Source organism: Rana temporaria, chromosome 1 (genome assembly GCF_905171775.1).
Source record: "Rana temporaria chromosome 1, aRanTem1.1, whole genome shotgun sequence".
NCBI classification, from domain to species: Eukaryota; Metazoa; Chordata; class Amphibia; order Anura; family Ranidae; genus Rana; species Rana temporaria.
The window spans coordinates 610,124,713-610,138,809 of NC_053489.1; the positions used below are offsets into that span (position 1 = coordinate 610,124,713).

General features: G+C 43.9%; 1 protein-coding gene across 1 annotated transcript in view; it reads left to right on the forward strand.

Annotated features, from left to right (window-relative positions):
• Positions 1 to 14,097, forward strand: part of TAPT1 (transmembrane anterior posterior transformation 1) — a 117,868-nt gene that overhangs the window by 58,380 nt on the left and 45,391 nt on the right. The window contains exon 4 of the mRNA XM_040335212.1: positions 13,615 to 13,777. Within this exon, the coding sequence (XP_040191146.1) occupies positions 13,615 to 13,777 (163 nt within the window). The remainder of the gene's footprint in view (positions 1 to 13,614; positions 13,778 to 14,097) is intronic.

Sequence of the window (14,097 nt, forward strand, 5' to 3'; positions counted from 1 at the left end):
AGGTAGAAATCTGATATATGTTTTTTTATAAAGCACAGGCACTAGGACACAGCTTTTTATGTGACAGAGGGGATGATGTAATTATCAGTTTGTTTTAAAGCAGTGGGGAGAGGAGCAGAGCAGCCCTAGTGAGAGCTGATAGGCAGGGAGGGGAGGGGGAGGAAGACAGAGGGAGACACGGGGAGCTGCAGATGGCAGCGTATGACAGAGGCACGTACCCTGACCACGGTGTCAGGGCTAAGCAGCCCAGATATATTGTGGTCAGTGTACAGAGCAGAGGGTAGAAATTGGCAGGATCAGCCAGGTATTTCAGGTGATACAGGGGGCCAAAATACACAGCACAAGCACTGTGCTAAATAACATGCTTTAAGGGAACAGGATCCATTTTATTTTTTGGGGTTAACAAACACTTTAAGCAAATCTCCTTCCATCTTGTGCATTCTGCCTGTCTGCTGGCCATGTCTTCCCACACCTTCCTGAATTCCCTGCATGCTTTGCAGCTTCTCCTCTGCTTATTAATTTGGTTTACTTTAACATTTTAAGGACTACAAATTGCAAACTACAAACTGATTGCAAGCAGTTATTGCTGTACTGACTCTGCCTCCTCTCAGCACTCCTGTAGTTAAGAGAGCAGGCTCTGTGAAATGTGTGACACAGCAGTGCCTACTCACAGGGTATAGTGGATAGTAAATATGTGGGGATCTTCACAAAGTAAGTTTACAAACTTCAAGATTATTCAGTAGGGTAGAAATAATAGAAATACAATGTGGTAAAGCTGCATGATTGTGGCTAAAATGAGAATCGCAACTACTGTTTTTTTTTTTTTTTTTTTTCGTTTTTTTTTTTTTATTATTAATTGAAGTATATTTTTTTCTCTCCCAAAAAATTTGTTTGAAAAATCACTGTGCAAATACAGTGTGATGTTAAATATTACAACAGCGACATTTTATTGTCTATGGTCTTTGTTAAAAATATATATATAATATATTAAAATATAATGTTTGGAAATTCGTAATTTTCTAGCAAAAATTTCTGATTTTAAGCAACAGGTGTCATAAAAAGGCTTAGTCTTAAGTCTTTAAACTGACCTCATTTACAGACTGAAGTTCATCCCTTTGTTCTAAAAGAACCAAATGATACAATCTTTATAATCACTCAGTGCTGAGCAATGTTGATAAACGTTTGCTGGCTTTTTTTCTTGACCGCTCTAAGCAGAGAATGGCTCTGCACTTGTTACATAGAATCGTGGAAATACCAGTGTTCTGTCAAAGTGCCCTCCATCGTAGGAGCCATTTTTTGACGGGAGATACCATTTGATGGGCAGAATTGAAAGCTATGCAACAGCGGATGGAGACAGTAGTTGTCCGATTGTGCCTCGCTGTTGCGGGGCGGGTTTACAGTGTGGTCAAGGTCGGCTTTTGTCTATGTTGCAGGGCGGGTTTGGGGTGTTGAACGGGTTTTTTTTTTCCTGTGTATAAGGGAGGGTTGCAACACGTCCTCAACCCGCCCCGCAACAGCGAGGCACAATCTGACAACTGCGGTCTCCCTCCGCTGTTTGCATAGCTTTCAATTCTACCCGTCAAATGGTATCTCCCATCGAAAAAATGCCTTCTACAATGTGCGCATGCACTATGGTGTCGTCACGCCAGCTGATTGGGAGATCAGCTGGAGTGGCCTTATGTACTGCGCATGCGCAGGCACTTTACAATGGAGACAACACCGAATTAAGATGGGGGGGGGGTTGAATTATTTTATTTTTTTAACGATTAACTGTGCAGCTCTCCAATGTGGAAGTGAATATATGATTTTACATTTTGATCATAAATACACTTGAGTAAAGGACAAGGAGAACATTTGAAAAGCAGGAGACTACTAAAATGTTCACCGCTATTTGGCGCAGTCACCGCAAACCATTTGAGGCCTATTAGTTGCCACTAATAGGCTGTGACAAGCTTCAGCAATCTGGTCTTTTATTGTATAAATTGTAGCCATGTGGATTCTTTTCATGGTATCATTATGCTTTCAAAGCATTTTTAAAGACCAGTATATAGTAAATGAGGGTACAGGGATAAGAGGGCAAAGATGCCAGTTCGTCCTTTTAATTGCTGAATTACATAGGTTCTCTTGCTAATTAAATGTAGGTAAAGCATTGTCTAGATCTAATTAACCACAGCATTTTGCATAACTTCTATACATCAGCAATTAATCGGATGAGTTGGCAGCCTTGTAAGAGAATCATTTATTATAGCTGATTGCTTTTATATTCACTGACATTTTATTATTATTAATTTATTGCCATTTATATGTGAGAGTTATTACATCAGCACTGTTTTTTCTAAGATGAGTAAGACAATCTGTCCTGGCTCCACCATTGTTCAGGTTCTGTGCTGAATATCAAATGGCTGCTTCTGTGTCGGAGCAAAGCAATATGTGGAATGGTTTGCTTGTGTTATGGCAGACTGAGGCTTTGCAGCTAATCCCTTCTAATAACACTTATTCTAGTGATTGCGACATGTGAAATAACACAGCCATGTAATGTTGGCATATTTGATATCTGCTGTTGTGTCTTGTCTGATGTATAGTAAAAGCAGCTCTTAAATCAGAGTATGCATATCAGTGGATAGAAGAGGACCTGCCTTCTGGGCAATCATCCCTGAATGCATAGGGCCCGAAACGTGAGTACCCCTCGGTACAGCGTTCCGCCCCACCCAGACGTAGGTTGCCTTCGACTTTGAGAGGCTGCAGACAGCGGAGCTGGACGCTGCACCTGTCCCTCCTGAGTACACTAAAATAGCGTGAGGGACACAGGACAGGTAGACACTCCAGTGTGTATACATTATAATGGATGGATGATCTGTCGCTGTGTAAGAGTAGATTTGCATCTAAATCTCCCTTGCTGCTGAATCCTGATCTTCTTTCGGATCACGCTCCAGAGGCTACTGACATACGGAGAGGAAGCGCTGCGACACCTCCTCATTGTGACGCCTCCTCACTGCCTGGTTTTTAACCCCATTTTTTTTCAACAATCGTGCCACAACCAAGTGCATGGCATGCGGCTGCTGGATGTTTTTGGTGCATACCCATTGACTTCATTTGGCGGGCTTACCGCCCACTGATCTCTACATGTTTGGTCAATTAATCTGGCATGTAATCTTCCCCCTCTGCTGCCTATTACTGCTTTAGGAGTGGCAAAAATGTGTCTCAACCTCTTATATTAGACTTCCCCTAACCACATGTCTAAACAAGGCCAGATAATTCCTGTTTGAAGGGTTTTCGAAACTGATTGGACAGAAGAGTGTTGTCTGCAAGAGAGTCTTCAGTTAGCCAGGGGGAGGAGTGCGTGTCCAGGCCTTGTCTGGTCTTCTGGAGCAGGTACTCTGACCAGGCCAACACCTGAGAGTCTGGGAGACTGGGCAGAGTGATGCCTCGTACACACGACCGTTTTTCTCGGCAGAAAAAAAAAGATGTTTTTCCCGACGGGATTGCTCTCAAGCCTGCCTTGCATACACACGTTCAGGCCAAATACCGCCCGTCCAAAGCACGGTGACATACACCATGTACAACGGGACTATAAGGGGAAGTTCCATTCAAAGGGCACCACCCTTTGGGCTGCTTTTGCTGATTCTCGTGTTAGTAAAGGTTTGAGAGACGATTCGTGCTTTTCAGTCCGTTACAGTGTGACGAATATGCTATCTCCATTCCGAGCGCTAGTTTTACCAGAACAAGCGCTCCCATCTCATACTTGATTCTGAGCATGCACTTTGCCCCCCCCCCCCCCCCCCCCCTTGGAAAAGCATACACACGACCGGTTTTCCCGACGGGAAAAAGTCCGCTGGGAATCCCGGTGGGGAAAAAAAAAACATGTTCTCTTTTTTTTTTTGCACAGTTTTCCTGATGGGAAAACTGCGATTGAGCATACACACGGCCGGGATTCCCGACCAAAAGCTCTCATGGTAGTTTTCCTGCTGGGAAAAACGTTTGTGTACGAGGCATGAGGCCCCTTTTATACAGACGTTACGATTGGGTCCGCCTATCAGTTTTTCAGGCGGACCCGATCGGAAACCTCCATTCTTCTCTATGGAGCGGCAGGTGTAAACCTGCCTACATAAAGAACAGACAGATAAGTTTGCCTGTCCATCAATCAGATTCGATGGCAGTCAGGTGTAAACGGACAGGAAATTGGTTTACATCCGCCGGCCCATAGAGGAGAGTTGTCTGTGTCCGTAGTATCCCCTCTGCATGAGTGGACCGGACATGGTTCTGTCATCCTTATGCTCAGCAGGGATTAGTGGAGAGATCCCCTGCTGAGCAAGCGGATCGCAGCCTAAGGACTCGCTTACACCATATCTGCATGAAACATGCATACCTGCATAAAAACTAATCGCAGAGCCTTTTGTTTTACATTGGTTTTCATGCGTGTTTCTGTGGGTTTTTATGCACATTGATATCCGTTTTCATGCGCGTCGGTTATATGCCCTATTCACACCAATGTTGATGTTGCGTTGTTTTTTTTTTGTTTTTTTTCTGTGCAGAAAGTTGCATACACCTCGCAGAAAAATCTGTGTGTTGTGTTGTGAGCAGGGCACTGATTTTGACGTCTCTGCACCGTGGTGTGAACGAGGCCTAAAATAGCTAGGAGACTGAACATTCCCCTTATATCTGTGTGGTGCTGAAAAACATCTGTAATGCTGCGTACACACGACCGTTTTTCATGACGAGAAAAATGCCATTTTTTAAGTTGGTCATTAAAAACGATCGTGTGTAGGCTCCAGGGCATTTTTCTCAACGAGAAAAATGGGCATTAAAAATTGTCGTTTTTCATGTTGTCTTTTTTCTCGTCGTGAAACATGGTCATGTGTAGGCTTTAACATTGGGGGGGGGGAAAACGCGCATGTTCAGAAGCAAGTTATGAGAAGGGAAATTTGCATAATCGGCCCAAAGTGTGGCGCTATTCTAATGGAACTTCCCCTTTCTAGTGCCGTTGTACGCGTTGAACGTCACCGCGCTTTGCTCAAGCATTTTTTTTTTTTACGATCGTGTGTATGACAAGAATCACGTCGAAAAAAAAAAAGTCGTTTTTTTTTTCCATGACATGAAAAACGGTCGTGTGTACGTGGCATAAGGGTACAGTAATTTCTTTATCTGTTTTGTAGACAAAAACTTCTTTTTTTTTTTTTGTATTGAACCGATACAAAATTCCTTCACTTCCTGTCTGATAAAAAGGTTGGCTCAAGGACTGCAAAACAGGAAAAATAATTATATATATTTTATATAAATTTTTTTGGTACTTTCAAACTATGAACTTTTAATCGGAGTGCCAGCATAATTTGCATGCTTGCTGGATTGCTGCTTCTTCTTTTTCTTAGCACTTCCTTTTGAGCAATCTGAGCACCTAAAGTGGAACTCCGGGCAGAGGTTTTATTACGTATTTGTACAGGTGCTTCCATACCTCTTTAGATAATCTGTTGGTTTTTGAGTTCACAGTTCTCTTGCCTGTCAGATATCCAGCCGTCTTTGTTCAGTGAAGAGCCCTGTGTCTCCCTCATAGTCTCTTCACAACAGTTGGCTATGCCCTCTATTCCCTCAATCCACAATCCTCTCTGTAGTATTTAGTAAAGGCCAAATCCTGCTGCTGCTCACTGCAGTGGGTGGACCCAGACGTCTCGGACTGCCAGTCTTATCTACCTACTGTGCTGTGTTAATAGATGGTCCTGCCTCCTCCTTTGACCAGACACTTCACTGGCAGACCAGGATGTGCGCGGCTCGGAGAAAGCGAGCCTCATCACATCAACTTCCCCAAAATGAGAGCAAAGCAGGGCACAGCGATGATGGGGGCGGAGGTCAAAACTGCTATGTAGCACGCTTAAGATCCATTGCACACATGCACTCTATATCCCAGGACTTGCTAGGATGCGTAGTTTCAGTGAGCGGCGACGAGGACTAATAGGAAGTGACATCATCACTTCTGAGACACTTCCTCCCAGACCCCGTATGTAGGTAAATCTGTCAGTGCATTATGATTTAATAAATTGAAGATTACTCCCTGCGCTAGTATTACAGAAGCAGCTGGCGTAAATTTTATGGCGACAAAATAGCATAAAAATGGGTGTATGCAGCGCTAGTAGCATAAAATTAAAGGTAAGAGTCCATAATGTTTAAAGTCCTTGTTCAGGGAAGAAAGCTGGAATCCCCCACAGTGTAAACAAAGACGCAATCAGATCAGCATGAAATTATCCTCCACCGAACATCAACACACCGGGCGTCTTGCCAAAGAAATCAGACCACTGAATTACAGGTGGTCAAACAAGCATGATATGTCCACAACTCCACAAAACCACTTTAATTGGATCATAGATGGCTGGGTCTTGTAGTCTCACCAAAAGGAAGATCGTAGGTGCATAAATACAAGAAAGGCAACTCCTCATGGTGTAGTATTACTTCCCAACCAGCCGCCGCTGTTATACGGCGGCAGGTCGGCTCGGCTGCGCGAGATCACGTAGCTATACGTCATCTCGCGTTTCAGCCAATAGGGGTGCGAGCCCCCCCCCCCGCTCGCCTCTGGTGCCGACGCACGGGCGCGATCACCGCCGGGCACCCGCGATCGCTCGTTACAGAGCGAGAACTGGGAGCTGTAAACATACAGCTCCCGGTCCTGTCAGGGGGAGAAATGACGGATCGTCTGTTCATACAATGTATGAACAGCGATCAGTCATTTCCCCTAGTCAGTCCCACCCCCCCTTCAGTTAGAACACACACAGGGAACATACTTAACCCCTTCCTCGCCCCCTAGTGTTAACCCCCTCCCTGCCAGTGGCATTTTTATAGTAATCAATGCATTTTTATAGCACTAATCGCTATTAAAAATGCCAATGGTCCCAAAAATGTGTCAAGAGTCCAAAGTGTCCGCCATAAGGTCGCAGTACCGAAAAAAATCGCTGATCGCCACCATTACTAGTAAAAAAAAATATATATTAATAGAAATGCCATAAAACGTTCCCCTATTTTGTAAACGCTATAACTTTTGCGCAAACCAATCAATAAACGTGTATTGCGATTTTTTTTTTTTTTTTTTTTTTTTTTTTTTTTTTTTATGAAAAATATGAAGAAGAATACGTATCGGCCTAAATTGAGGAAAGAAATGTTTTTTATATATATATTTTTGGGGATATTTATTATAGTAAAAAGTAAAAAATATTCTCTTTTTTTTTTTTTTCAAAATTGTCGCAAAATTTTTGTTTATAGCGCAAAAACTAAAATTCGCAGAGGTGATGAAATACCACCAAAAGAAAGCTCTATTTGTGGGAAAAAAAGGACGCCAATTTTGTTTGGGAGCCACCTCGCACGACCGCGCAATTGTCAGTTAAAGCGACGCAGTGCCGAATCGCAAAAAGGGGCCTGGTCTTTGACCAGCAATATGGTCCGGGGCTGAAGTGGTTAAAACCAGGCAACATTTATTTCTAAAAAGCAGCCAGGGTACTCACATTTTGACAGATAAAAACAGGCATATCAAAGGTTGCAGTCTGTCATGAATGGCATTTGTTTCCAACCACAAAGATGGCCGCAGTCAACACGTGACAGTGTCGTGATGTCAGAGCTCCACCCACGACACGGCTCTGACATCACGACACTTGGTAGTCCCCTTTTCAGGCAGATGTTTTGTGTAAATGCACTTCACCATAATTCTCTGTGTATTTATTATTTTTGGGATATTGCGCTCACCCAACAATTGTGTGGATATGCTAAAGTATTTACAGAATTCTATGTATTATGTTTTTTCATTGTTTGCTGATAATTAAAATTCAAAATATAGTTCAAAATACAGCCAATTATTGTTGCTCAGTGATTGAGAAGCCAAAGGCCCGGATTCACAAAGGAGTTACGACGGCGTATCTCCAGATACGCCGTCGTAACTCTGAGTGTGAGGCGTCGCATCTCCGCGCCTGATTCATAGAATCAGATACGCCTCACAGTTGCCTAGATACGAGCGCCGTAAGTCTCTTACGCCGTCGTATCTTAGGGTGCATATTTACGCTGGACGCTAGGGGCGCTTCCGTATATTTCCGTGTAGAATATGCAAATTAGCTAGATACGCCGATTCACGAACGTACGTGCGCCCGGCGTATCAAGATACGTCGTTTACGTAAGGCGTCGGACCAGCGTAAAGTTACCCCTCATAAAGCAGGGGTAAGTCATGTTAGGTATGGACGTCGGAAACGTCCGAACAGCGTCGTATTTTACGTCGTTTGCGTAAGTCGTCTGTGAATGGGGCTGGGCGTAGGTTACGTTCACGTTGCCTAAGCATTGAGCGGGCGTAATTTACTTGAAAATTCAACGTGATAGTGAGCATGCGCCGTTCGATAAGGGCGTCATTTACGTGGGGTCACGAAACATTTACATACAACACGCCCCCTACCAGCCTAGTTTGAATTAGGCGGGCTTATGCCGTGTCAGATACACTACGCCGCCGTAACTTAGAGCGCAAGTTGTTTCTGAATACGGGACCTGCCGCTCTAAGTTACGGCGGCGTAGTGTATCTGAGATACGCTACGCCCGCCTAAAGATAGGCGCTTCTTTGAGAATCTGGGCCTAAATGTTTAAATTGACGTTCCCAATCGAATGAAGTCTTTATTTTTGGTCAAACGTGTTTTCAAAGAAGAACACTAGATGGCGCTATATCACTGTCCTTGAAGCTTTTCTGAAGGCTTCAGATTTATGGATAGAAAGATTTGTCTGTAGAATAAATTGGCCGCATTATCATTGTTCACCTTTTTTGCGTGCATCTCGGTAATATTTCACCAAAAGTGCCATCTTGCTTAAGCGGCTGAATTATCACAGTGATGTACTGCGATAAGCAGCGTGAAGTATCACCGCAATATGGGGAGGAAGAGCAGGGAAGGCTTTATAAGGATCCATACAGGCATCTGCAGAGGGAAACCTATGATCCCGAGACAAAAGCTCATAGGTTATTCCTTCCAAATAACAAATTACAATATTATAAGATATAATGTGACAGGATAAATGTATTTTTGCTGCAAACTTTATTTTTTATTTTTTGTAATCACTTTTGTGCATCCATTAACAGGACAGTTTTACAATTAGCGATTTTATTTCCAAAGTTTCTACCCATGGAGGTTTTACTACAAGACGAAGAGACCACAGAAGATACAGCATTGTAAAACTGTTCAATCTAATTTAATCTAATAAAAAAGCCTATATGGTGCATACCCAACATTTTTTTAATCATTGTTAAAAAGGGGGAGCTCTGTAGAATACTTCAGCCTGCATACAGCAGTAGTACTGAAAAGTATTACAGAGAACATAAAAGAGGAGGGATGGGGGCAAAAGAATAGTTGCTGAAGCTAGACTTGATAGCATGCCTACCCAGATTTTGGTGGACTATTTCGGTACTGATAAAGAATAATAGAAAGCAATTGCATAAAAAATAATTTATTACAAATAAAAATTATACAGAACAATCATATAGATCAAAGATTGGACGATTTCTCTACTAGTTTCGCGGGTTAACCGCTTCCTCAGGAGAGCCAATCTATAGGATACATAATACAGTAAAATCATAAATTACAGTTCAGGAGCAGTAAAAATTGCATAAGAAACAGTAGGGGTAGCTTATCCGATGGGTAATAAAACAATTGCGGAGGCGAACCGCCCAATTGGTTTCCCCCCGTGGCGGACTTGGGGGGATAGCACGTGGATCTCTATAAATAAAGGACATATAATCGATTGGAATTATGTAGGATATAAGATATATAAATATAAGGCATGGTCGGGTTGGTGGAGGGGGAGGGGGGGAGGAAGGGGGAGGGGGGGGGTAGGTGGAGATGGAAAAAGAGGGGAGGGGGGGGGAAAGAGGGGGACGAGACCCGACCATAGGAATAATTAAGGTTAAAGCTTACCAACATAATGGCATCTGTGGGTGCATTCGAAGAGGGGGAGTCCTGGTAAGGTGCATACATGTGGACAGGATGGATTGAAGGACGCTGGCTGAAGCAGGTGCCTACGGGGTCATAGGGGGTGCTAAATAAGATCTCGCTGGTAAATGTCCAGTGAGGTGTCAGCCAGGGTGATAACCCTATTGGTGACATGGGAAGCATGGTAATGCATGGACTCAGATAGGCACCTATGGATATCCCTGGGGCACTGCAACCTGCATCGGTCCTCACATAGCCAAACGAATCACCAGGACCAAGATCCACGCTGCTCATCCATGGGCAGCAGCCCATTAAATGAGCTCCCCAACCAAGAGACGTTCAAAACGGCGCCAGAGCAGCGGCGTCTGACGTCACTGGGTCGGCTTCCCCGCACACAGAGAACAGAGAGCACTATATGCTGTCCACTACAAATGAACCTCTAATACCACTTTCACACAGAGACATTTTTCAGGTGCTAAAGGGCAAAAAATAGCGCCTGTAAAGCGCCTTAATGTCTCCCCTGCAGCCCCACTGTGAGATCCAGAGTGCTTTCACACTGGAGCGGTGCACTTGCAAGTGGTTAGAAAAAGTCCCGCAAGCAGCATCTTTGGAGCGGTTTAAACTCCTCCATGGCTCCTGCTCATTGAAATGAATGGGAAGCGCCTGCTACACTCACACTTTTCTGTTCAAATTTTTTATTGAGAATAAACAACACAGAGTACTGTAACAGACCATTTTGGTTGGAACAATAAAGGAAATACAATGGTACATCTTGGATAAAGTAGATAGTCATAGCAACAGAATCTTCTAAACATAGATAACCTGCTACACTTGCACTTTTAACTCCTTCTAGGGGGGTTAAAAGCACCCTGCTCCCGCCCGAATAGTGACGCCAAAATGCCGCTATAACAGTGGCAAAGCACCGCTAAAACTAGATGTGCTTTACTGCTACTGCCCCCTCCGTGTGTGAAAGGGCTCTTAGTGAAGATAAATCTCTCTAACCAAGCACCATATTTTGGTAAAACAGGAATCCAAATACTTCCTCCTTTTATTCAAATCTGGAAAAGCTACTTCCCAAGCCTCTGTTTGCTTAAAGCGGAGTTCCGCCAAAAAATAAAATACATTTAAAGTCGGCTACAAATACTGCAGCTGCTGACTTTTAATCTATGGACACTTGCCTGTCTGTCCCTCTGCTTTTGGGTTGAGGAGCCGCCATCTTCGTTAAGGGAATCAGGAAGTGAAGCCTTGCGGCTTTACTTCCTGGTTCTTTACTGTGCTTGCGCGATCCCACTGGTCCATGCTGTCTTCTGGGACCTGTGTGTCTCCCAAAAGACAGTGGGGAGGGGGAGTAGGCACCAGACGTGGTGTAGGTCGCCACGGTGACCTATGCCCGGAAATGGGAGAAAATACCTGGATTACACAAGTATCTGCTCCCTCCTCCCCCTGAAAGGTGCCAAATGTGACACCGGAGGGGAGCGAGGGTGTTCCCGAAAAGCGGAAGTTCCATTTTTGGGTGGAACTCCGGTTTAAAGATAAATTCCAGCAATGGTATAATTTTAACCTAGTTACATTGGTCCAACTTGGACCAATATAATTATGTATATGCAATACCTGGCTGATGCCACTGGAAGCTGGAAATCAATGAAGTAAACACCGCTACTCTAGTGACCTCCACTTGCTTCTGGGTCCCGTGCTGAGCAGCTGTCCTTCTGCATTCTGAACACAGGAGGTCTACAGCTCTGCATAGGCACCATTCAGGGAATGTTTTGTGTTTTCTGAATGAATGCAAAGGGTTCTCAGAATAGGTGGAGAGGCATGGGGTGACATCATGCTCTTCATCTTGTCCAAACAGAAAACACTTCATATTCATTCAGAAAATACAAAGCATTCTTTGAATGGCCCCCATACCGAATGCTGCTGTCCGACAGCACAAGACCCGGAGTGGAGATCACTGGAGTAGTGGTAGAGCAGTCTCTACCGTGTTTCCCCGAAAGTGAGCCCTAGCGTGATTATTGGGGCGGGCTGCAATTTTTTCAAACCTATACATTGCTGCAGTGTTTCCGTTTATTACTGTGTTAAAAAATATGGTACCGTTATGTTTAAAGCCACTGCTGATCCGTCCTTTTCTTGCCTCGTCTGCATCCCATCCCTCTTTTCTGTAAGCAGCTGGCCGGCTCTTCTCATTCCTCCTCTCCTCCCCCCTGACATCTTCAGCCCATCCCTTCTTACTGCACGGAGCGAGCTGATGACAGGTGACCTCGGCTCTTCTCTCTCCTCCTGCCTGATGTCTTCAGCCCGTTCCTCCTCAGCGCGCAGAGCGGACTGACGTCAGTGGGATCTCTTCTCTCTCTCCTCCCGGATGACGAAAGAAGAGCAGTTGAATATCGGTACACCAGGGAGCTGTATACCCTACGGTAAAAGGTATTTTCTATGGTAAATAAATAAGCCCAACCCTGAAAGTAAGCCCTAGTGTGTTTTTTTGTGGACAAAATGAATATAAGACCCGGTCTTACTTTCGGGGAAACACGGTACAGCAGTGATTTCCAGCTTCTAAGGGGATTGGCCAGGTATGGCATATACATAGTTACATTGCTCCAAGCTGGACCAATGCAATGAATGTAAAATATACTAGGGTCGCGCCCATACCGATATTGTTGCTGATACAGAGTATTTTCACCAGTACTTGCGAAAATGCTGCAAAAAACAAAACAGATACTTTTTGCGGTGCAATTTGAGCCCATACAGAATGAGTTCAAATCGCACTGAAAAGAAATGTGATTTGAACAGGAATGTGGTGCGATTGCGGTCCAAATCGCATTAGGTTTCCCGCACCGCTCCTGTGTGAACCAAAGGCTTGCAATAGTGATTTCAGCCTGGGTTCACACAGAAGCAGTGGGGAATGCGATTAAGACAAGAATAGCACTGCGTTCCCACCATTGACCGCTGTCATGGGACAGGAGGAATAGAACTTTTGGGGGGGGGGGGGGGGTCTTAATGCAGAGAATGTATTAAGGTAAAAAAAAACTTCTGCTTTTACAACCACTATTATAAAATGTCCATCTGTAACTATATTTACCTTGTAATCCTAGAACCCTCTCTACTCTTTCTCTCCTACTCTTCCAAATATGTCAGCAACCAGGCCCGGCCCAAAGTGGGCTCTGGAGATCTGTTAGAGTGACTGTGTAAAGGTAAAACATTTCTTTTTACAGCCTGTTGTCTACTATCTAGGAACATGGCTTTGAAGTGTTCATCTTTACAGAAATTTTTTTTTTAAAAGTGCCCGAACACCCTCCCTTGTCCCTGCCGCAATTACCTTTTATGGGTGATAACGTAGCACAGTCCACGCAGCCGAGTGGAGCGGTCCTGGGGTTTGAAAACTGTGCCATTCTTCTCCCTAGGAATGCTGGGACAGATCAAAGTGGTTCCAAGTCTTGCGGTCGGCACTATGGGTGCATCAACCTGTATTTTTCCATTCGAGCCAGATGACTGAAAACAAATCAAAGAAGTTTCTCATGTGAACACAACCCATGTTATGAGTGAAAGTGTGTTTAGAACCCTTGTCAGTTTTTTATTTTATTTATTAAAGTAGTTGTGCTGTGTAGTCCATGTGTTTCTGCCGGCTTACATTTAGTTAATCATCATTTACAAACATTTTGACTAAGGTTGTGAATTCTTGCCTTTCTAGTGATGGTCGGTTGCTGCAGCCAGCTCAGGTCTGTGACATATTTAAGGGAGTGATACTAGTGATATGTTACTTCATGATGCACTATGTGGACTACTCCATGATGTACCACCTCATCAGGGGACAGTCCGTCATCAAGCTTTATATCATCTACAATATGCTTGAGGTAGGTACTGGTTTATCATTTTCTTTCCATTCTCGGCGATGTTCTGTATAATATTGCTGCTGAAGCTTATCACTTCAAATGTACCTTTTTTATGTTTAGAAGCTGTTGTATTTATTATGTGTACTGTGCAGCATATTGGCAAGTTCATCTTTGTTTAATTTTGCCAAATAATTAAAATATCTTAGGCTGCTTTCACAAGTAAAGCGCTGGCCTTTAGCAGTAAAGCAACGCTTTTGTGTCGCTTTTTGGCCTCCAACAGGGCGCTTTTAACCCCAAAGAAGGGGTTAAAAACTCCCATGTTGTGGCGCTTCCGAAGCGCT